The sequence below is a fragment of the Dermacentor albipictus genome, chromosome 8 (assembly GCF_038994185.2).
Source record: "Dermacentor albipictus isolate Rhodes 1998 colony chromosome 8, USDA_Dalb.pri_finalv2, whole genome shotgun sequence".
NCBI lineage: Eukaryota > Metazoa > Arthropoda > Arachnida > Ixodida > Ixodidae > Dermacentor > Dermacentor albipictus.
In genome coordinates this window covers 92,007,403-92,029,906 of record NC_091828.1, presented here as the reverse complement: position 1 = coordinate 92,029,906, position 22,504 = coordinate 92,007,403, and the positions used below count along the sequence as shown (strand labels likewise).

Genomic DNA, 22,504 nt, shown 5'->3' with positions numbered 1-22,504 from the left:
ATAATTAAGAAAAATTTTCGGCCCTTTCCGTAAGATAAATTAGCTGGCAACTAACTTGCACAAAAGGTCAAATTTCAATATAACAAAGAAAAATTTCCTATTTTATCAGCTTTGTTATATTAAGGTTCAACTGCAGCAAGCAGCACTACGGAAGCTATGCAAGTGGTGGAGTCATAGACATCTCACAGTACGCGTTTTGCGACACAGTTAGCTCTAATTTGCAGTGCCTTTCTATGAAATAACTATTCCCCTCTATTACAACTACAACTTGCGTAAATATTTAAGGTTACATCAAATTACACAATATTTGTGCGCCCCTGGGCTTCCAGCATACAACACACTAGGTTTTGGCTACAGCGTAAGTGGTCCACCATGACTACAGAAACATGTCCTTCAATTGGTTCTGTGGTAGATAGGTTCAGATTTACAATGCCTTCCATATGGCAGATATGCCATATTTTACAGAATAAAAGTACAAGACGTAAATCAAACTACAAGACACCATACTTATATCTTTCTTTCATACCTGACACACTACTTTTTGGGTCCAAGCAGCCAGAGAGGTCCTCTAAGTTTTCATAGCATTGCTTGCTTTGCATCAAATGAAGTGATATGACACGCCTATTGAAATATTGAGATTTACGCATGCAGTTGGAACTCCATAAGAGAACGAAGGATGCTGTCAATGCAAAACGCTCAAATGCTGCAGAAAAAAAACGTTGCATAACTAGCATGCAGCCCAGCTAAATGACAAGGAACAATAAAAAGCAGCAGCAATTTATTTCTCAATGCAAGTCGTGCCGAATCACTGAAAAATCCATGTGCTCTCTATAATTTCTGTGGTCATTGTATGACCGAAGTGCCAGATTTCTCTGGTAATTGAGATTGCCAAACAACACGCGCCATGATCAGAGATTGCAATATACAGTGATTAAGAGTAATAAGTAAAAGTAAGTGTCTTGCCATGCACGCCTCGCATCGGCACGAATGTATGAAAACAACGCAGAGGACTACCTGGTCGGGTGGAATGTGGCACTCGGTGGCTATCCGGAGTCGCACTTGCTCCATCGGCGCCCCAAAGTCCATGTGGAAGGCCAGCTTCGTCTTTGGAAAAAAAAAAGAAAAAGGAAGGTTGAAATTTCTTTCTTTCTATCCCACAATTTATTTCCGGAGCCTGGAGCACTGCTGTCTGTCAGGCACAACTCTCCAAGCCCTCATGGTTCCAACTCGCCTGATCTCTTGCGCTGGCCCATTTGCCGCCGGTATTAGACATCTTTAGCGGAGTGTCACTTACGGTCGGCTTCACTCCCATTTCGTTCACTCAGGTGCGTGAAATGCAAAAACAAATGCAACCGATACAGGGAACAACACTGATTTTGCTGTTCTTTTTAAGAAGCGCGTCTTCCAGAGACACCATTGACGAGCAGTCAGGTTAGCTGTAAAACGACAATGATACCAAGTATAGATGCACCCTCACTCTTTGCTCAACTGGCTTCGTAGCGATTGTGTGCAACTTGTTCAAGTACACTGGTCTTAGCAGATCATATTGTAACAATATATTTTAGAAATGTAATACTAGCATAAGTACAGAAAGCTCCGTGTAAGATTAATTTCACTAATTTTCCTCGCAAGCTGAATCGTCCAGAGTGGTTTGGTTAGCCTCTTGATGCCAGTTGTGTTATGCATGCTGATCTTCTGATGAGGTGAACAGATTTGCCAGGTTCGTTATATAATGGTTCTAAAGGAGATCACGTTGGACCGTACGGAACAGGAGAACGCACTTTCAGCCACGAGTCCCATTCAAAGTTCAGTACAGCAATTAAGCATCCTTGTGCATTAATGACAATACGGGTTCAAAAGAAATTAAGCCCACAGCGACCAAAACAACCACATGCTTTATTTCCGGAAGTGGTATACGAAGGCATGAGGAAGGAATACACATGAAAAGGAGAAAACGATCAGCACGATAGATATTCTGTTTATTTTGTCAACAGGGATAGCGATGGAGAGCTGACGCATATATTGTAGAAGGATCGACATTTGGGCGAGTTGGTACTGGTTGAACATCTTGAAGGGTCCTGCGCTGTCCTGTGTGTTTCCTGCCTTCTGTCATCGTCTTATTGCGCTGCCCCTTCAAGATGACGCATATATCCCTGTGTGAGAAGATGCTAAGGGTTTCAAAAACCTTGTGCACATGCTGCTTCGCGGCATACTCGAGTAGGGACGCACGAATATCGAAATTTTCAAATACAGTCGCCGACTGATTTTCCGGACTCCGAAAATTCGGACATGCTCGATTATTCGGTCTGCTTTGCGGCACTACCCTTCTCCCCATAGACCATAATGTATAACAATTGCCGAAAGTTCGGACACTTATCAACCTCTCGTCTGATTTTTCGGACACTGCTTGAGCCAAGTCGATCGAGAGCACCATGCACCAACTCTGACCGGTGCATGGTTTGACTTGCTGAACGCCATTTTTGTTTTGAATGGAGCCTCCATGCTGCCCCATGAAGTGGCGCTACTGCAAATCCCCACTCATCATCACCGTTTCTGCCTGGCTCGATAGAGTGGCTCTACAGCAGTTCCGGTTTCAGCTTAGTAAGCCATGTCAAGACAATCCAGCAGCTGATTTGTTTCTTCGCGCATGACACTGCGAGTAGGGCACATTTTTCGTTTGTGCGACTGGTGTCAGCATGGTGGTGTTTGCTTTGTGTGCTGTGTCGAGGTTTCGGTGATCCAACGCGGCATACGGAAACACTGTGTCAAGTGTCTAATGGCGCCGACAGTGCCCGCGCAGACTGCGCTGGGGAATGCCGGCAAGCGGGTGCCGGGAGGCATAAGATTTGTCACCTTCCGATGTGCTCCCTACTAACGCGGAAGATGTTCTGCCAAGACCTGCGCAGCGGTTGCATTGCAATTCCGGACACCGTCTCATTTGACAGTTTCACAGGTGCTGATACTGCTGTACTGACATGCGCAGAACTCGACGACGGGAAGATCGTTCATCAGGTTTCTGCTGCACTGCCGGACGATGACTCCGAGTCGGAAGATGACGCACCATGTGCTACGCTGCCGTCGCATGCGGAGCATGTACAAGCACTGACTGTGCTTTCAGCCGCCTATAGTGACCGTACAACCCTCTCCGAGATTCACGCTTATCTGATTGCACGTAAAAGGAACAGCATGCAACGGTGCATTCACGATTTCTTCAAGCCTACTGCCAAGCCCGAATAAGTGCGTAGAAATAAAGGATTTCATTTTTTTCTTCTTAATCTGCTTTTTCGGACACCTGTTTATTCGAACATTTCCGTAGTCCCAGTGAGGTCCGAATAAACGGTCGGCGACTGTATGCATAGAATGTGAATACTGAGCTTCGAATATTAAATTGAGTATCGACTAATGGCATGCGCATGCACTTCTTACCAAGTTGGGTTATATTAGCACCTTGGAACATCGCAGATACGATGCTAAAAAAATTTGACTAGTAAGCCATTATAGCAAAAGATTGTGTATTTGGCTTACGTTAACTTGGAAAATTGAGCACTTCCTACTAGCTGTCTGTCCTCTCCAAGCTGTGCCTTGTTATCATCCTTAAAGGCCTGTTAACTCGGAGGTATTTGATCCTATGCCAGCCGTCATTCATCGCAGTCTCCTCCATCTTCCCGATGGAAATAAAGATTATTATTATTATTATTATTATTATTACTATTATTAATATTATTTGCTGTCAAGCAATAAGCTCGGGATCGTGAGCGGTGGTGCAAAGGAGCGCACCGTTGCTATCTGCAAACCTATGCCCCTTGCTAGGCCAGCTTTCCCACAAAGCTTAGACTTCTAGTGCCTAAGTGTGCTTTGCAGGCGAAATTTTTCCAGCAGCCCAAGATTATCGCAAAATTCAGTACTAAATCAAATACCTATTCTGAGATTAAATAGATGCAAACACTAAGAACCCTGCTTGCTCCTACACAGCTGGCAAAATGTTCTATTTGTTTAGAATATTTGCATCCCCAAATGAATATTCGAAAACTTTGGAATGCCTAGTTTTCGAACCGAATACGAATATTTAAAAAATAATATTTGATAATATTAGAAATATCCGTATATTCGCATGCCCCTACTTTTCAACTGTTCTGCATTGTCCAACGATGTGAACACACAACGATGCTCACGTAGGTCACTGACACATCTTCTTGTTTAAGCAATGAAAAGCACTTGCAAATGAGCGGAATCTCGTTTGCAACCTCCGTGCAGCACTCAAAAACACAACGAGCATGCTTTTTAGAGCACGACTGTTGGGGATGCATACGTCGGCTCTCCGATCCCCTGCCCATCAACAAAAGAAATAGAAAACCTGTCGTGCTGACCCTTTTTTCCTTTTCATGATTCCGTCCTCGTGCGTTTATGTGCATACTGCTCCTGGGAATAAAGCATTTGATTGTTACTCAGCACTGTGGTTCTCTTGCTGTGTCCTGCATTGCGCTGCTTAAAACTGTTGTTTGGCAAGACGTGCCAACTGGCTCTAACGAACTAGCTTTTAATGTACCACAGAGCTCATTATTTAGCCATATCGCTGCATCAAAGCTGCTTTTCTAGGCAAGGCATAATCCTGACACCATTTTAGAATATAGAGGGTTGTTTTCTTTATTCCTTTTTTTTCAGATTTCAACAGCTGACTACACCACAGCAGCAGGTAACTTAGAGCTATACTTTATAAGAAAAGCTAGAAAAACATGCGGGAAAAATTAAAACAAAGGCCAAATCCATATCAAGTCAACCTAATACAGTAAGACCCTGTTAATTCGGATCTCACGGGAGCAAAAAAAAAAAGAAAGATGTCTCAATTAACCGAATGTTGAATTATTGAGGGTATCAAGAAAGCAATAAACAATACCAACCTGCCTTTAATCTAACAGATTGTCCGTGTATCGCAATTTAGCAGGCACATTTGATGCCAGCGAGTGGGCCGCGGTAGAATCCCTCTTCATCCTTGACAGCTTTGTCGTACTGCACTAATTAAATCTAAACTACTGCTCGGTGCAATTACCGTGGAAGAAATTGTGGACGCTATCAACATGCTCACGAATGGTGACTATGCAGTTCTGAATGCACACCGCGAACGCGCACTGCATCAAATGAAACTACCATTTGCCGTAACCGCTGCGGATGAAATTCCGGATGCTATCAACGCGATCATGGATGGCAACTGATGCAGTTGTGAAGGTGTGTGGCCAATGCAACATCAACGGTGGTAAATGCAACAGTAATGGCCAGAAAGCCACAAATAGGCACGAAGCATTCTGGCGTTCCTGTCATTCACACGCTATTTTCGTTGACGGCTATGACAATGCACATTTGGATGCCTCGTTTTGGTTGGCCACTAGTGCAGCATTTGCTCGTTTGTGTCGTACATTTGCAGCGCTCTGTGCTCGTTGCGCTGTCAGAGTTGCACAAAATAACATATGTGAAGCATGTCCAGATAAACAAGAGTTTGATGCCAATAATGCATACATTTGCTGGGACCAGAGGACGAGTTCGAATTATCTGATCTTCAAAATTAACGAGGACCAAATTAACGAGGTTGTACTGTAATCATCATCAGTTACCAATTTTTCGCTTAAGTGAGGTGTTTGGGGCCACAATCTGGCGACCTTGTCGTTTTGCGGTCACCAGTGACAGTGTCGTTTTCATTTAGCTTTTAAAAACACGACCTGTCCGAAGTGAAAAACAGGTTATGGAATCACACATCATGCACGACAGTTCTAAACACATGAAGTGCCTAATGTGACAGATCACATGCAGTTCTCGCGTTTGGGCATAGAGGATTTAGAAACAGAAAGAGGCTGGGCATAACGGTTTATGATAAGGGATGCAAACAACTGCAGGCTTGAAGTGATTTTTCAGGAAGCGAGCACAGATAAAAGTGGTGAACAAGATGATAACGGCGAGTCGAGAGGTGCGCTACAACCAACAGTGAAGGAACAGTTTGCAACATGGTAACAAATTGCAGCGTTGAGCTCAACTCGGCAGTCAGTTCAGCTTTCTCGATCTTACTGGTGCATTTGCACTTCTATGCAGCAATTATCGACACTTCATTCTACTTGCTTCAGTGCCCTTGGCATTTCACAGGAGCTTCACGGCTGGCGTTCTGACACTTACCCCGCGGGAGTATGTTTTCATGATGAGAGGGACACGGTGCTTCACGACACAAACCTCGCACCGACAAGTACCGCCATGACTACTAGGTGTGAGAAAACAATGGCACACAAGCTGGCAGGGTCTGCATAGCCGTGTTACAATTCGTTCCAGCATGCAAAGCTGTTTAACCTGAGGTCTTAGGATACAGCTGCTTCTGTGCACCAGTCTATGCAATTGGAACGCAAACATGCACAGACATATTTCTCCACCTGGTGTTCAAATTCAGACACAAATACAGTTAATGTGAGTAATGTTCTTCTGAAAACGTATTACAACTAAAGAAATCAGTATTTTTATGTGTAATTATCAACGACAGCAAAATATTGACCACAGCGTTTACATAATTGATATTGGAATGAAATGCGCCAAGCGCCTCAACGCACTGGCTTGCCCGTGGGAAATGCCTGAGGCTGTTCTATTCCAGAGCATGCGCCAATGGTCCTCTGTTTAAATTCTGATATTCTACAATATTATTTATATTTATTTATAAAATATAATATATTCAGAACGTCACCACAACCAGTGGTCACAGGGGCCCATACCCAGCAGCACATATCGCAGTTACTGCTGCACAATCTTCGCAATCGGCCCACGGTAAGAAGCTAGGAACATACCCGACATGGAAAAGCGGTGGTATTTCGCTAAGAAAGACCTTGTATTTAAGAAAAATGCCCCAGACCTCTGTGGCTTTGGTTCCATTAAGTACTGCAAGCAGCAGTTATACAACCATGACTCTCAAAAAATCTTTCTATAAGCTTTTCCCATTCGTTTCTCGAGGAACATTTGAAGCCTACATCACGAATTACATAATTCTTCATTGTAGTGAGACAGGATTCTCGGCCGTATCTTATATACACACTCTACACTTCACACAAGCATACACAAAAGAGATTTCATGACATCGCTAACTTTGCTGAACGTGGACATTTACCGATGCGGAAGAACCATTTACCAGAGCAAGTATTATGTGTTCGATCGCACAAAAGCATTCGAGGTGCAACATACAGCCAGAAACCCAGCGATGGTTGATTTGACCACTGCTTGAATATCCTTTCTTTTTTTCCATGGGAAGTCAGGCCGTACACGAAACCAAAGCATGACGTACAAATGAATGAACATGATCAGCGCCACATCAAAGCTAATAACTATGGCATTGATTGATCGACGACATAGTTTGTTCATAATTACAGGATGCACGCTGTAACCTCACAGGATGATTCAAGATGCATGCAGATACAACATTGGGTCGCGTGCGCTACTGCTTGTATCATCCAGCAGGTAGCGCTGTTCCTCCTCCTGTTAAAATTATATTGCAGGCTTTCACGTTTGAAACTGTGCAAGGGGTCATGAGAGGTGCCGTAGTGGAAGGCCTGGCATTAGTTCCGACTATTTAGGGGTCTTTAAAGCGCACTTAATCCTAAGTGACACGAACATTTTTACATTTCACTCCTCTGAAAATGTGGCTGCAGCAGTCTGCGATCGAGCACTCAACCTTGAGCTCATTAGCGGAGCAACATGGCCACAACGGGTGCCCTGCTGTTTGGAGTAAGGACACCGTCACCCTGGTTAGCGCCAAACAGTGGAATGCAGGTGGCAAAAAAAAATTGGCTCTCACAGGCGGGGAGTTGCGTGGGACAAAGTGGACATGACAGAGCCACTGGCTCGCCGCCGGTATGGGCAGCGAGAGACAGACGAACGGGTCGAAGGTGTTGCTCTGCTGGCCACAGCGCGGGCACGTCAGCCGGAGACGAAGCTGACCGGCAAACAGCGATGCGACGGGGCTCCCCTGCCATGGCGTCGCCGCGCCACCGCCTTTCACCGAGGACGATCGGCTCTGAAACAGCAGCACGACAACCTTAAGCACATCTCTCAGTGCAAAGGATGAAAGTGATTTGACACATTCGCTGCAGCAGCACTATTTGAACTCTCGATTCCTGTGCGTCACTTGTCATATTTTGCTCTGGTGCATCATGACCCGCTGGTGAGTCACCGGGGAGTTGTGCTCCTCGAGGTGCAGAGAGATGGTGCCACAATGCTTCACAGCAGACGTGACAAGAACTTTATTTCTAACAAAAGACGTCGCGTAAGCACTGCAAGAACAGCCCCATACAGCTTAGCAGTGGGAATAACTGCCCCTCCCCCCTTGACCCAGGCTGCAATGAACATGTTAAAGGGACACCACCCCTTGTTGAACATGGTAATAAAAATATTCCAGACTTGTAGACAATGCTGCTGCAAATGTATGAGCCAAATATTATTTCATTGCACGCAGCAGGCAACCTACAACCTTTTAACGTGCATCGCTTGCCCTCTCCAGCAGCTTTTCAATGCCCCATTTTCTTTATTTTCTGTCCTACAAGACGTCAGCGATGACGTTACATGAGGCACAACAGCTGATAGACGCCATCCACTGAGCAACACACATGCGCAACTTTCCAGATTCAGATTGCAAAAACCGTAGCAAACAAACATGACACGGTGTAAATACTGTCAGTTAACAGATAAACATATCAGAAGGGAAGCCATAAAAAGTAAACAAGTCGTCTAGCCTTCGTCACTTCATGCTACAAACTGATAATATGGTACGACAGAAACAAGGAAGAATAAAAGAATGGCACAATAGGCAGGGCACTGCTACAAGCGCCACCCTAGCTGAAAGCAACCGATGAGTTGATGGCGAATGGGAAAAATAAACGTTGCCCTGTTCAGATCTTCATTCATATTAGATTCTTTTCCAAAATTCCTCGAAAGGCATCGCACTCATTCCACTTTGCTGCTCAGATTTCAAAAGCAGCCATTTAAGGGCCTCTTTAAGACAGATAGGGTATTGCGGGAATGTGTGCCAAGTGGGTGAATCTGTGACGAAGAACAGTAAGAGACTGCTAAAGAAAAGCTGGAATACCAGTGGTGTTAAGTTGGGGGGACGAATAGAATGAATAGACAGCACTCTCTTGGGGAAGTAAATTTCATCTAATGTTTGATAGTTTGTTAATATCAAACTTGGACATTAGGAGCTGAGAATAAATGCAGCAATAAGGTTGAAAATAATTAGTTTGGTAGCACTACCTACGATGTAATTTCAAAGAGGAAGCTAATGAAATCTATCTATTCATCTATAAGGTTGAAAATATTATAAGATACAAACAAAACCATATCTTGAAGTCATCAGTTTCAGGGGTACCGCCACTTTCGTGTGATGTTGCATCCAGCAAGGCGATTCAGTGTAGCTATGAGCGTTTTTGTTGCTGTATTAGCCATCAGAGTCTACTGAAATTGGTGAATTTAGAGTACAGCCCTACTACATACATTAGCAACAAAAAAAAAGCAAATTTGTATGTAAAGTTAGCTGAACGGGTCATAATTTAAACACGTAGCAACAGGATCACGTAATTTCCGTATAATGAAAAACCCAGTAGCGTGCCCAGTAACAATTCAATGCACAACTACGATAGTGTGCGTGCTATACGCAACAAATTAATCTACGAGTTTATGATTAGCTATAAAGCCTTTTTTCCAAGCTGCTCAGTTAAGTCTACCATAGTACCAGCCATTGAGACTCCGAACGCCTTCTGCACACATCAAAAGAAACAAGAATAAATAACCCACAACAAAATGCATTTACGGCTTTGATGTTGGCAGTAAACGTGGCAGCATTGCTACACATCAACGCGAGCAGCCAAGAGTCAAATCTGCAATCTCCGACCGAGATAAAGAGCCTGCGCGGCCATTTCCTGCTCGAGTGCAACGCGGCCACTATCTCACCACAATGGGGATTCCAACCTGTTGACAGCGATATCTCTAAATTCCTATCTCTCTCCCAGACAGCCCCTGGCCTGTAGTAAACAAAAGACAAGGTGTGAATGGGGCCAGCAATCGTGCACACGAGCCTTGTGACAGAAGGTAGTTAACGTGTCACACTTGACAAAAACGGCACTGACAGAGATGAGGACAATGAAAATAAGGTATATAGCTTCACCTACAAGCATTGGCTCTCAACTAAGTTTCTTCTCGAAAAAAAAAAAAGCAAACGTATACATACACTTGACACAGACAAACGAACAAACTTCTACTCAGCAAAGGCAATAAGATATGACAAACTTTGATGAGAATGTCTTCAATAAGTTATTTGAAAAGAAAATGATTAGATGATAACTCAGCAAAGATAAACAAAGATAAATGAATAACTTTCTAGTTGAGGTGCGTGCTTGTGAACCTACCTTAATTTCTTGGTCCTCATCTTTGTCAGCGCTGTTCTTGTGAAGTATAAACCTACACCAACTTGACCAAGTTTCCCTGCTGCTGCTATTGTCAATGTGTGCGGAGGCACCTATTCAACAAAAGTTATCTGCAGTCAACAGATCCTCACAACAAAGCATAGCATTTCAATGGAGGTCCTAAGCACAAGAGCAGGATGCCCATTATGGGTGTCGAAAATTGATCATGGCTAACAGACAAAGACTGCCACAAGTGCCTGTGTCAACAGCATCCCTTTCTTCGTGTTCTTTTAGACTCATACCAACTAGCTCTGTATGGGCCAACCTATCAGGTGATGCTAAACTTGCATGCTCTACGAGATTTTCACGGTAATGTTGTTCAAATGTAAGTCGAAACCAACTCAACTGACTTCAAATGGTCCAGCAATTTTAGACATTATCAATGCATATGCTCAACAGAGCCGTGCGTTCTTGAGTATGATAAACACTTGTGTCTCCAAGTACACAACAATATCTAGTCATAGTTGACGCTTTCAATCACCTACTGCGATACCGGATGATGAATCATCATTGGACGTCATCATTCTTGATTCCCTGTCACAATATTGTTCATTGCTGTTACTGCAGGAAGTGACACAATTGAGCGACATTACAAATTACAGTTGGAAAGAGTTACTTGAGCCATGTCCTACAGTGACCCACATTTTCAATACGAAGCTGGATTTGGTGTCGCTGCCGAGTTGGACACTATCTCGGTGGACACATTTGTGGATATATAATGCCACATGGCACATAAAATTATATGAGAGTACCCGCGAAGCGACTAATATTAATCCGTGTATGCTGGCTAAGTATGTGTACCTCAGTTCTGCCCAACGAAAAACATAACCTCCAAAATAAAGCCTTAACGTATAATGCCAGCTCACAGGTATCTCTATAAAGCACACAGATCTGTTAACATTTACTGGCTTCTCTGTTTTATTTAACTTTCATTTATTTAGCCATTATGTATGTGCCACTAGGGCTATGCCTATCCTTGGCCAATCCTCATGAGTGGGTACGGTCCAAGTGTGACACACAAAGTAGGGTATCCCTAAAGGTCGTTTGATATGTGTCATACTTTTCTGTGCCATACATCTCTACTGACCATTCTTACCTCGACAAGCATCGCACATTGCCTTCGCACTGGTCACATCGCTGTGTAAGTGTCTTACAGTGTGCATCCACTTGAGTTGGCATTTTGGCACAGCTTGTGAATGATGCAGTGCATAAATGCAAAAGATTGTATGAGAATGAAGTTGTGACATAAACATTCCATGGATTACTTGTTACATAGTATGAAAGTAAATAACAATTGTATGCATCACTGTTAGTTGTAAAGCTTTTAATGAACTGCTTTACTTAAGCTTAGTTTCACAAATTCCAGCGTGTGCATTGGATTTGCTTATTCTATTTTTTATTCCAACAACTTTAAGACAAGATGTTGTGCTTGCCGCTGTTTCGTTTGCACTGTAACCTAGTAACAAGAATTCATTCTTTGGTCGGTATTATGCAAGAGAGCACTTGGAATTGTTTGTTCACATGGTGTTTTCCAACTTATTGTTGCCGACAAGTTGCCAAAACCGATGCAGGACATCAAATCTCCAATGACAAGGTGTGCATGCAACAACAGTTTGTTCTTTCTTTCAAACAAACCAGACAGCAAGGAAGTCTTTCACTGTATAATGCAGGCCAAAAAAATGCTGTCATTTCTGGCCAATTCGAGTACAGGTAATACAGCAGCACGCAGGAATTTTTTCTCTTCTAAAACACGGATAGCTTTCTTCAGCTTTCTCGCCTGTTCTCATGGTCGGTGGCTGGCAGTAGGAAGTTGGAACAACAATGCTGATGCGGAGGACATGTGTGCTTGTGTTACGGGGTGAGTTTGTTGCCAAATACTAAATGACGTTGCTCTTTGAGATGCACAAGCTGTCCACTATACTACCGCTAGAGATGCGCTGGTTAACAGCCCTCTTCTGTATGGAATTACACAACGAAACTACAAACGCTACCTAAATGTCTTCACAGCAACAAATATATATTACCAAGCTCACCATTCCTTTCATAAATCGAATAGCTTTCTTGAAGCATTCGACTATTCGCTCGCACTGGCAATCATCATCGATGGTTACTGCACAAATTCTTTAACACATCAGAACAAAAGCACAGGTCACTGCATCTTGGTATGTTCTAAACGTCATGCCCATGCTGAGCTATCCATATAAGGACGCTCTTTTCCCAAATGCCAGCAACGTACTGGCAGAGAGCACGTTGCACCCAGTCGCAGCAGCTGTTCCGACATTACTGCATGAATCACTCTCTCTTAACACCTGTCAAGGCCACTGCGGCATAACTTCCCCTCCCAACTACGCTGGCTGCATGGTGGATGTTTCGAATGGCTGTTAAACAGTGAACAACTTCGATGGAACCATCCGAAATTATGACACACAACAATGCTTGATGACACACCTCATTTTTTTGCTGATTACGCTATTGAAATGCTGAAAGGATTACTCATTCAGAAGGCTTTGTTATAAAGGATACAGCCTTGCAGAGCGTGTACAATCCGTGTCTTTTGCCAAGTAAGAAACGGGAGCATAATCTTTGCTCAACCAAGCACTGAGATAAAAGAAGTATTACTACTACATAATTAACTGGGTTTTGCTTCCCAGAGCTTCACTTGATGCTATGATCATGAAATATGAAACATGTGGAAGCGCGGATTTATCTAGACCACATGGTTTTCCATAGCAGCAGGTGATGGCTCATTTGACTGGCACCTTCCAGCTCTCTAGATGCACACTTTACATTCGGCTGTTCAAAAGCAAGCGCTCTAAATACGTTCCCCTAGTTCATTCCAGAGTGCCCCGCTCCTGCTCAGAATGCACAGAGCCACTCTCAGCTTGTAGTGCAGTCAGAAACCGACAAAATTCTGGTTACCAGGCAATTCCAATTCCTCTGGGAGGAGGTGAAGATTTGGCTCGGACATGCTTTCTCTGACTCTAATCTCGACAGGCGTCTGCACCGCTGTAGACCAATTGGAAGCGTGGTAGGAACCGCCCGAATGAACCATTAGTCGATGCATGCAAGTGTTTTTGTATCCCACCCCAACTGAATTGCGTCAGTCGTGACTGGAAATTGAGCCCACAATGTGCTTGGCTACCCCACCGCAGCAGGTAGTAACAAGGACATGACAGCCAATTAAGGAAACTTTTCTCCGAGTGCTGTTGAAACAAACCCGAACAAAATCCATCGTTAATCGTTCGATAGGGCTTTACAGTGAGAGGTTGGTTAAGTACTGAAAAATATCACTGAAACTGCAGAAACTTTACCGCATGCATCTCGCATGTAAAAGTATGACGCTTAGCATATGCTAAGGTTGAGAAACACTTATCGGTTAACACGATACTATGTTCCTCTACAAATGGCAGACCTGGCATCATTGACGTTGGTGTGACATTGAGATACGGATCAAACTTTCTCACATTATGTAGCAATAACACTAAATATAATGATGTTGTTCATTAAAAAAAAATTAAGGATGCTATGCGCCTTTGTTCTGACTTTCCGTGTCTCTGCGGCAGCTGCAGCGAATACAGGAACGGAGCAAACCAATGTGTCATGATGTCATAACGCGTCCACATACTCATTACCAAAACTTAATTTGTTTCATTGAAACGAACATTGTAGTAAATTATTTAGAGTGCTACGACGTTTGACAGCTTTCTTTTCTAGAGATAAAAAGGTGTTGTACTATCATTTAACAGAAACAAAACAACAGAAAAAGAGCACACAAAAGAAGCAAGTCGGGGATGTGAGATGAGTATAGGTCTAAAAGCAGAACATAATGAGATTTCTTGAACTGGCACTGAAATTAACGGAGCATGTCTGGTTGGAAATAAAAAGCAAAAAAAAACAATATATGAATGATACTACAGCACAAATAATTAGATACTCATCTTTTTCTTTTGACAAGGATGGCAAGAAAAAAAGACAATTGTGTAATAAACTGCACAACTGGCGTCCTTCCTCATTGTAATGATTCGTGTTTGGTATGCCGGTCAAAACCAAGAGCAGCTTCACACCGGAAGATTGTGAAACTTCTTTGCACAACCTCGGGTATTCTGCTGATATTTCAACTATTGAAATGAACATTTGGCTCGACAAAGACAGAAAAAAAGAATGCAGTCCCACAGTCTAGTTGGTTTTTCCAACTGACTCGGCCCGAGGAATGCTAGCTTTATGCAAAGCAATCTCAGGGATGTTTTTTTGTTTTTCTAAAAGTAGTTCTTAGCTTGAGTTGTGCCAGACTGCGCTTGCATTTGAGTAATATTGTAATCAAACCTTATATTATTACCGAGCATTTAGTAGCACATTATCTTGCTTGTGAATTCGTTCTGATGTCACATTGTCTGTGGCAGATCAGTTCAATCATGTATTTCTAGCCAACAATAATGTATGCTGACAATCTGTTCATTTCCTTTACTGACATAGCATACAGAATCCCCCTGCTAAATATATATTTAGTGGACAGTGTAAAAAAAAAGAAAGAACGGTTCCTTCAAGGTCAGTCAAAATTTTCAAACTTTTTGCATCTTTGGGGTGAAGGAAAAAAACCAATGAGAAATGTGCTCAAAGGGGCCAAGAACGTGCGTGTTAAATGCTATTTCGCTGCACAAAGTTGTAGCTTTCGAGGCATCTTCTGTTATGCCCCGCCTATGATGTCATGGGCCAGCGCAGCAGCCCACTAACGCAAGCCACCAGATAATTTGTTCATGACTGTGAGTCACACTACAGCGAAATCTCGCACACACACACACATGTACTTTCAATTTTCTAGCAAACAGAGGCGCCAAGGAGTCCTGTCACTGCTCCTTTGTCCACTCTCGGCAGTCTTTTTCAGATGCCAACATTGAACGACTGGCAAAAGTGCACGGCAGAAAGAAGAATAAAAATTTAAGTTAAACTCAACTTCAGTTGACGCCAACGTAATGCCAAGCATTCACGGTTTGGTATAGATGGTCCTTACGAATAATTAAACTATTCTGATGCGAACGAGTGGCAAACCAATGAAGAGTCCTGCAAATTGTGTTTGCTGCTGTTGTAATGCGTAGTGAACCAAGTTTCCATAAAACAAGTTTACTGAAGAGTCGCACATAGCCAGTGGCACATATCATCAAGAACGGCCCTCACTTTAGACTGCAATACCTTTGGGATTGGCCTACATATTTATACCGGTGTCAGACGGCCACTTTCGACCATGGTTGAGCCAGATCTGGATAGAAATTCTCGACCGCAATTCGCTCCCTTCTGCAGATTGAGCAAAGAAGCCAATCGTGACCGTGAAATTCCATCCAGACGGGGCTCGATCCCGATCAAAAGTGCGCCATGTGACACTCGTATTAGACTGTGCCATCTTCGGGACCAACCCACAAAAATGGCGACATACGTGCTACAGAAAACTGGATTGAACGTGTCCAGAATGGTTTGCATTAAAAAGTGAGAAAGAAGCAGTAGGCTGCACGCTCATAAGGGCACCGCACCAGCTGAGAGGAAACATCCTAGAAAGGAATTGCAAAAAGCAAACATTGTGCTCTGTATATCCGTTGTTATCAGACGGTTTTCGAACATTTCTGTGAGGGTATATTTGTTGGAAAGCATCGCAGTCTTTCGAGGCATCCGGGTTGCTCTGTTCTGAAAGAAAAGGGCTTGCGGTATCTCTTCAGGCCACAACAGCAGTGTTGAGAGCTGCGTGAATTTACAGCAATGAAGATTCTTGCCTTCTCTTCCCTAAGAGAGAGTGCAACCTGCCAAACAACACGTACTGGGCGCACGACGACAATAACTGTTGCCAAAATTAACGGCAGTTTGGGGCCCACGTCAGCTAACACCAAACTTTGTCTGCTTACGGAGCTAGTGGTAGGCACTCTGGTGCAACAGGACAGAGTTGAAGCCAGCTAAAATTTTTTTTCTCAATGCACCAAACCACTATCAAGCATTTGCACAGCGTTAACTACAGACTGTTGTAGTTGCTACTTATGTACTGCGTAGTCGGGAAACTGCTCAGCTAGGAATATAGCAGCTGGCACTATGAAGTTAATTCGGTTGTGCGATTTGGAGTGCATTTGCAGTGATTGCAGAATAGGCAGTACAGTTGGTCGCAAAAGCATACGGACCGCACGAATTTGAGAAAGCCAAGTATAAACGCTGCTTTGGGACACAACTAGGTATCTTGATATTACTAGCATATGTAAACAGCATGGGTTGACTTGCTACAATGAGAAACTCACTTGGTAATTCAGCACTTTGTCATCTCTTGTCCTATGTAATCTTTCGCAGTTAAGTGTGCATAGCCCCTTTTGTAATGCGTGACGACTGTGTCAAATAGCTTTCTTTCCTCGAGCCATTGTTCACTAGTTCAGTGTTCGGAGTTATCAGACTTGGCTATCAGATCAGAAACGGCCAGCACATTGTCAGAAGCTCTAAACCGTCTAACATTTTCAGATGCTACAACAATTTTGTTCTCAAATCAAGTGCAACTTGTCTTTTTCCTTCCTTACTTTCGATGCATGTATTACTTTACGTTTAGTATGTTGATTCTTATGTCCTAGTGTTTTTTTCTACTGATCCACTTGTTTTTCTATTGGGTGTGGTATCCACTCCTGTAGCACCTGTTTATGGCCGAGTAAATGAAACACAAACCAGTGAGACAGGAAAACCACGACACATCCTCACGGTACAGATTACGTTGCCGTTACGGTCAATATCTATGGAAATAAATAAATAAATCATACACACAAGGCGCCACGCGTGTGTCATTTGTTTCGTTTTTCCGTAACGCGCTACGTAATCTGTACCAATGACACATCAACGGGCCCAAACAGCAACGTCATCACGGGGTTGTCACACGGCCAAGAAAGACGCCAACAGGGAGACGCGAAGCGCTCCCGATCACCACCGACTTCGCTCGCCGCCAAAAGCTGCGAATCAAGGAACTGCGCGTACCTTGGAACGCTTCAGCGATCCGCGCCTAGACCGAGAGGCCGTGTTGGTCGACGACGAACTTCCACCACCGCCGCCCGACGTCGCCGCGTCGTCGGCGAGCAACTCCTCGTGAACTTTATCCAAGAGCCACATGAGGAACTCCTGCGCGTCGTGCTGCTCGCTGCCTTGGTACTGGCTGCCGTGCTTCTCGACGCAAGCCTTGAAGCGGGCCGCGAAGTCGCCCTCCGTCCGGCACGACCACAGGGCGCCCAGTACGTGCGCCAACTGTTCGGTGACGCGCGCCGAAGGCGACGCGAAGCCCCCGCCGCGACCCTTGGCTCGGCCCAGGTCCTCGCGATAGCTGCCGGAGACCAGGTACTCGGCGAAGGCGTCCGTGTTGCTCAGGCACTGCAGCACGGCGTTCATGAAGCAGGTGTTGCCTTCGTTTCGAATCCCGGCCACGGCTGGAACCGCGGTCCGAGACAGGGACGACCCGGCGGCGCCGTCCTGCTGGTGTTTCTTGCCCCCGTTGCCCGCGAAGAACGCGTCGTCCCCGCCGCCGGGGTCCCCGCCCACGGCCCGGGTCCGAAGGTCCCTCAGCGAACCGCTCCGAGAGGGCGCGGGGTACTTCACGCCCCCGTTCCACGACGACTCCACCGGCGACGTCCCGCCTCGCTGGTGGTGGCCGACGTGAGGCGTGAAGAAGCGCTTCACCATCTGATCGAAGAGGCTGGGGCGCTTGCGACGCCCCGGAGTCGTTGTCGTCGTCGCGGCGGCGGACGTCGGCGTCGGGTCCTCGAGCGATCGCAGGCTTCGGTACTGCAGCTGCTTCTTGCTGCCGCCGCTGCCGCCGCCGCCCATCCATCGGGGAATCGTGAAGAAGGATCCGGGGTGATGACTGCCTCCGCCGCTGCGCCGACGCGACGACGAAGGCGGCGAGGAATTCGAAGAATGCATAGCGTAGTGGCTGCGCTCGTCGGCGGCGCCGATGACAGCGACATGGGAAGGTGCGCGAGCGCGTCGTCTGCCTTGACAAGCGGCCTGGCGTCGGCTCCCGCTCCCCAAGGAACGCGCCGACGAACCAGCGCTGGGCGGTACTGGTAAACCGCCGAACGACCTTCGAGATCGGCAAACACTGCCAAGCGCGCGGTCTCACACAGTTGTTACAACACGGGCGTCCGCTGTGGACGGCCACGAACACTCACTCCCGCTTGACCCTCAAGAACAACAACAAAATAAAAACGTCGCCACCGCCTACGCTTCCTGGCTGGCAGAAAAACAGCTGGACTGGTGGTGGTGGTGGTGCAACATTGTGGCGAGGAGGAGGTCTGCGACGTTGCGGGGACGGCGAGTCGTCGGCGATCACACGCACACACACACACACCACAGCGCACAATCAAAACACGAGCCGCTTTTACTCGAAGGTGCGGCCCGACCACGGCGACGCGTTGACAGAGTACCGATGCAGCCGCGGAAACAGCGTCGACGGATCGCCACAGCTACACAGCGGATGCGCGAAATTCATTGTTCCCTTCGCTACGTAGGACCGGGGTAAACACCGTCGAGGCGAAAAAAAAGAAAACTGCGCAGCGGCGCACACACGCACAAACACATACACGCACGGGACGGGCGCTCACGCACGCGTGACGCGTCGTCCGTCCGCCTCGGCACGAAACAAACGACGACGGCCGAAAGCTAGCGGTGACGCGCAGTCCTTTTTTTCCTCGGTGGGCCACGGGCCCGTACGCATCCGTCTCCTTTTCGTCGGGGCCGGCCCCTGCGGCAGCGTTTCTTGGGTGCGCGTTATGTAGGTTACCGGTGGAGTCGCATTCGCTCGGTGCCCCGTCTCGTAGGAGGAGGCCTCTCTCCGTCGTTTGCTTCCCTCAATGTCACATTGCACGCGGCTGGGGCAACGAGGTGCGCGTCAAAGAAACAGAACATACGCACAACGGGCGACGACGGCGTTACCATTACGCGCAGAGCGCGACGTTCGACCGTGCTGCGCCCTGGCGAGTGCCAGGCTAAGTTGCCATTTGACAAAAATAAACGCTGTTACGCTGCGACCACATAGTTTCTCGCTATAGTGACTCAGACCAAGTCAATTCACCGATATTTAAACAGCATTTAGAAAAATGTGCCTTGCAGTTTTGCTTTCTGTTTTTGTTGCTGTCAAGAATTAAGCGAGTATGTCTGTTTTCTTAGTTTCGGTTTCGTGAACCTTGCGCGCGGTCTTTTGGTTCCGTTCCTCAATGCTGCGAAAGAGTTCAAAGCAGTTTAGCCGTGGAGACCAATTGTTTTTACTAAATATCTGCTTCTTTTTCAATTTGTTCCAGTCAGAGCGTGGCGTTACACCATCGCGACTAAATTTGCAGGCTGCGACAATTTTTAACCGGTGCTGCTCGACTCCGTTTAAACGTTCTACAAATACATGTATAGTAATACAAAGCACAAATTTTAAAAAATTTAAAGATTTGAAAGGATGCGCTTGGGACTGTGAAGAAGAGATGGCGGATGACCTTTTCAACTTAGTAAGCCCTATTCCTTTTCAAATTTCAAATTCCTTTTCAAATTACCTTTTCAAATTTAGTAAGCCCTATTCCCCTTTGGAATAGGGCTTACTAAATTTAGGCCTGAATTTTTCTAAGAAACATCATAAAAATACAAAAATGTATGAAAACTTGGAGCATCCATTAAGTTTGTAACTTCGTAATAAAACATATATTGCCGCCGTGGATAGTTTAAACCGTAAATAAATTATTATTTCGGTTGCAAAAAATCTTCTGAGATTTTACGTGCAATAAGACACGCAGTAGTGTTAACGCCGGAACAATTTATACCATATGAGGTTCTGGCCATGGAAGTATAACGTACCTCCTTGGTTCTGGCCCCCTTCATCGCAGCGGTATCTTCCAAGTCACGTGCATGTCATATCAATTATTTTGTTTTTCATGCTAAAGGTGCGACTGCATTGTGCGGCTGTTGCTCTTGTTGAATGTAATTTTAGGATTGCAATTTCCTTATTTTATTATATCCGTGAATTTGGGAAAAATACAGGGAATGCAGATGGTAGCAGTGGATGGATGGGTGGATGGATGTTATGAGCGTCCCCTTTGGAATAGGGCAGTGGGTTGCGCCACCAGGCTTTTGCTATTATACTGCCTAATGTTCTACCTAGGTTAAAAAAACTAAAGTCCTATGAAATCCCACAACCACATTTTCTGATCCCCTATTGCGAACTTTGCTTTTGTACGTCTCCGTTTTCTTTTTTGTCGTTTTCTAATTTTCTTCCACAAATCCTCCAATCGCCTCTTACTAATGCCTAATAAAACATGCTCCGTCGTTTCCCGAGCTTTACCGCAGCAAGCACATGCTTCTTCTTCCTTCTTATATCTCGCTTTATAGGTGCGTGTTCTAAGGCATCCCGATCTCGCTTCGAAAAGTAATGAGCTTCCCTTTGAGTTATCATAAATGGTTTCTTTCCTGATTTCTTTTTTTTCTCTTAGGTAGTTACTCATGGCAGGTTTCTTTTCCATTGCTGCCACCCATGAGATTATTTCAGCCTCTCTGACTTTCCGCTTGACCTTCTTTGTTGCTGTGTTGCCCACCCTACAGGCCGCATACTTGTTGGTTAGCTTCCTAGTTCTTTTCCTCCACAGGTACCTCAACACTCTCCCAGCCCATTTACTTCCTTTCATATTCCTCAGGCGTTCTTCATACTCAATTTTACTGCGAGCTTCCCTCACTTCAAAACTAGTCCAGCCCATATCACCCTGCAGAGCTTCATTTGTAGTCTTCCCGTGAGCGCCCAATGCGAGGCGACCCACTGACCTTTGGTTGCCATCGAGTCCTCATTGTACCTCTGATTTAAAGCAAACAATCGCGTCTCCAAAAGTAAGTCCTGGAACCATTACACCCTTCCACATTCCTCGGAGCACCTCGTACCTATTGTATCCCCATAGCGCTCTGTGCTTCATTATAGCTGCATTTCTCTTAATTCCCCTTCACTGTTATTGTTTGTTCCTGTGTTTCCATGTTTCTATTGCCTTCGTTTATCCATATACCAAGGTATTTATATTCTGTCACCCGAGGTATTTCCTGGCCCTGTATCGCCACTGTCTGTTCACTGTTTTCATTGAATACCAATAGCGCTGTACATGACCGGGATCAACGTTACTAGATTACTAGTAGCGATGCTGCTGCTGCTGATGATGATAAGCGCTGTATGGCAGCGCCATCTTATGACACATTGTTTAACCACAAGAGTTTAGAAATGTAATCGCTTTAGTGTTGTCGGCGTGAAAGAGAAAACAGGCAAAGAGAGAGAGAAGGAGCACCTGTACGCAAATAATTATTATTGCCAACGCTTTTTCGTCAGTAGTTAAGCAGAAGGGGGTCATTGCAATTATTAGCTTAAGGAGCTACAGCTCACGGTAGTGACACGGTAGGGACATTATACGGGGTGATCATTTCTGAGTTTTATGGATGTTTTAAAAAATTGCCTCTTGCAGATACTATAATTCTAGTCTTAAGTTGGGTCGTTCACAGAGGCAGACATACAAAAAAAATAATCGATACACACTTTCACATAATCAACAAAAACGCCCTCATTAACTTCCCAATTCGTTACTTCACGGCACATATTGTAATTTACGAATTGTAGTCGTTGAGATTGTCTGGGGTATTCATTCGGAATGAATTTCTAGAATGATACCAGGTTGGAGACATGCGCCATAAAACTCGCAGTAGGAATTGCACTGTTGATCCACTTACATTTTTACGAAAATGCTATTTTATGCATTGAAGCACAAAAGTAACTGTAACACCCACGTATTTGGTCTCACACTTTAGAAAATAATATCTGGAAATTGGTCTAATCCCGGAAATTCATTTCAAGTGAATGCCTCATGCAAACTTATAGGCTACAATCCCTAAATTGCATTGCGTGCCGAAGAGTAATTGACTATGAAGTCAATTCGTAAATTCTCGCTAATTGGTTTAATATGTGTTTCGACTTCTCTCCAGCTCAATCCAGCTCAACCACAAGAATTATACTATCTGCCACAGACCGT

General features: G+C 44.9%; 1 protein-coding gene across 3 annotated transcripts in view; it reads right to left on the bottom strand.

Moving 5' to 3' along the window:
* LOC139048837 (ubiquitin carboxyl-terminal hydrolase 43-like) overlaps positions 1-19,455 on the bottom strand; it is a 76,571-nt gene extending 57,116 nt beyond the window's left edge. For all 3 annotated transcript variants that reach the window (XR_011507997.1, XM_070523704.1, XM_070523705.1), the window contains exons 1-3: positions 17,457-19,455; positions 7,814-8,032; positions 1,015-1,104 (exon numbers count right to left, since the gene is read on the bottom strand). Coding sequence is in view for 2 of the 3 variants with exons in the window: in XM_070523704.1 (XP_070379805.1) it covers positions 1,015-1,104; positions 7,814-8,032; positions 17,457-18,392 (1,245 nt within the window). In the remaining variant the exon portion in view is untranslated. The remainder of the gene's footprint in view (positions 1-1,014; positions 1,105-7,813; positions 8,033-17,456) is intronic.
* Positions 19,456-22,504: the final 3,049 nt, after the last annotated feature.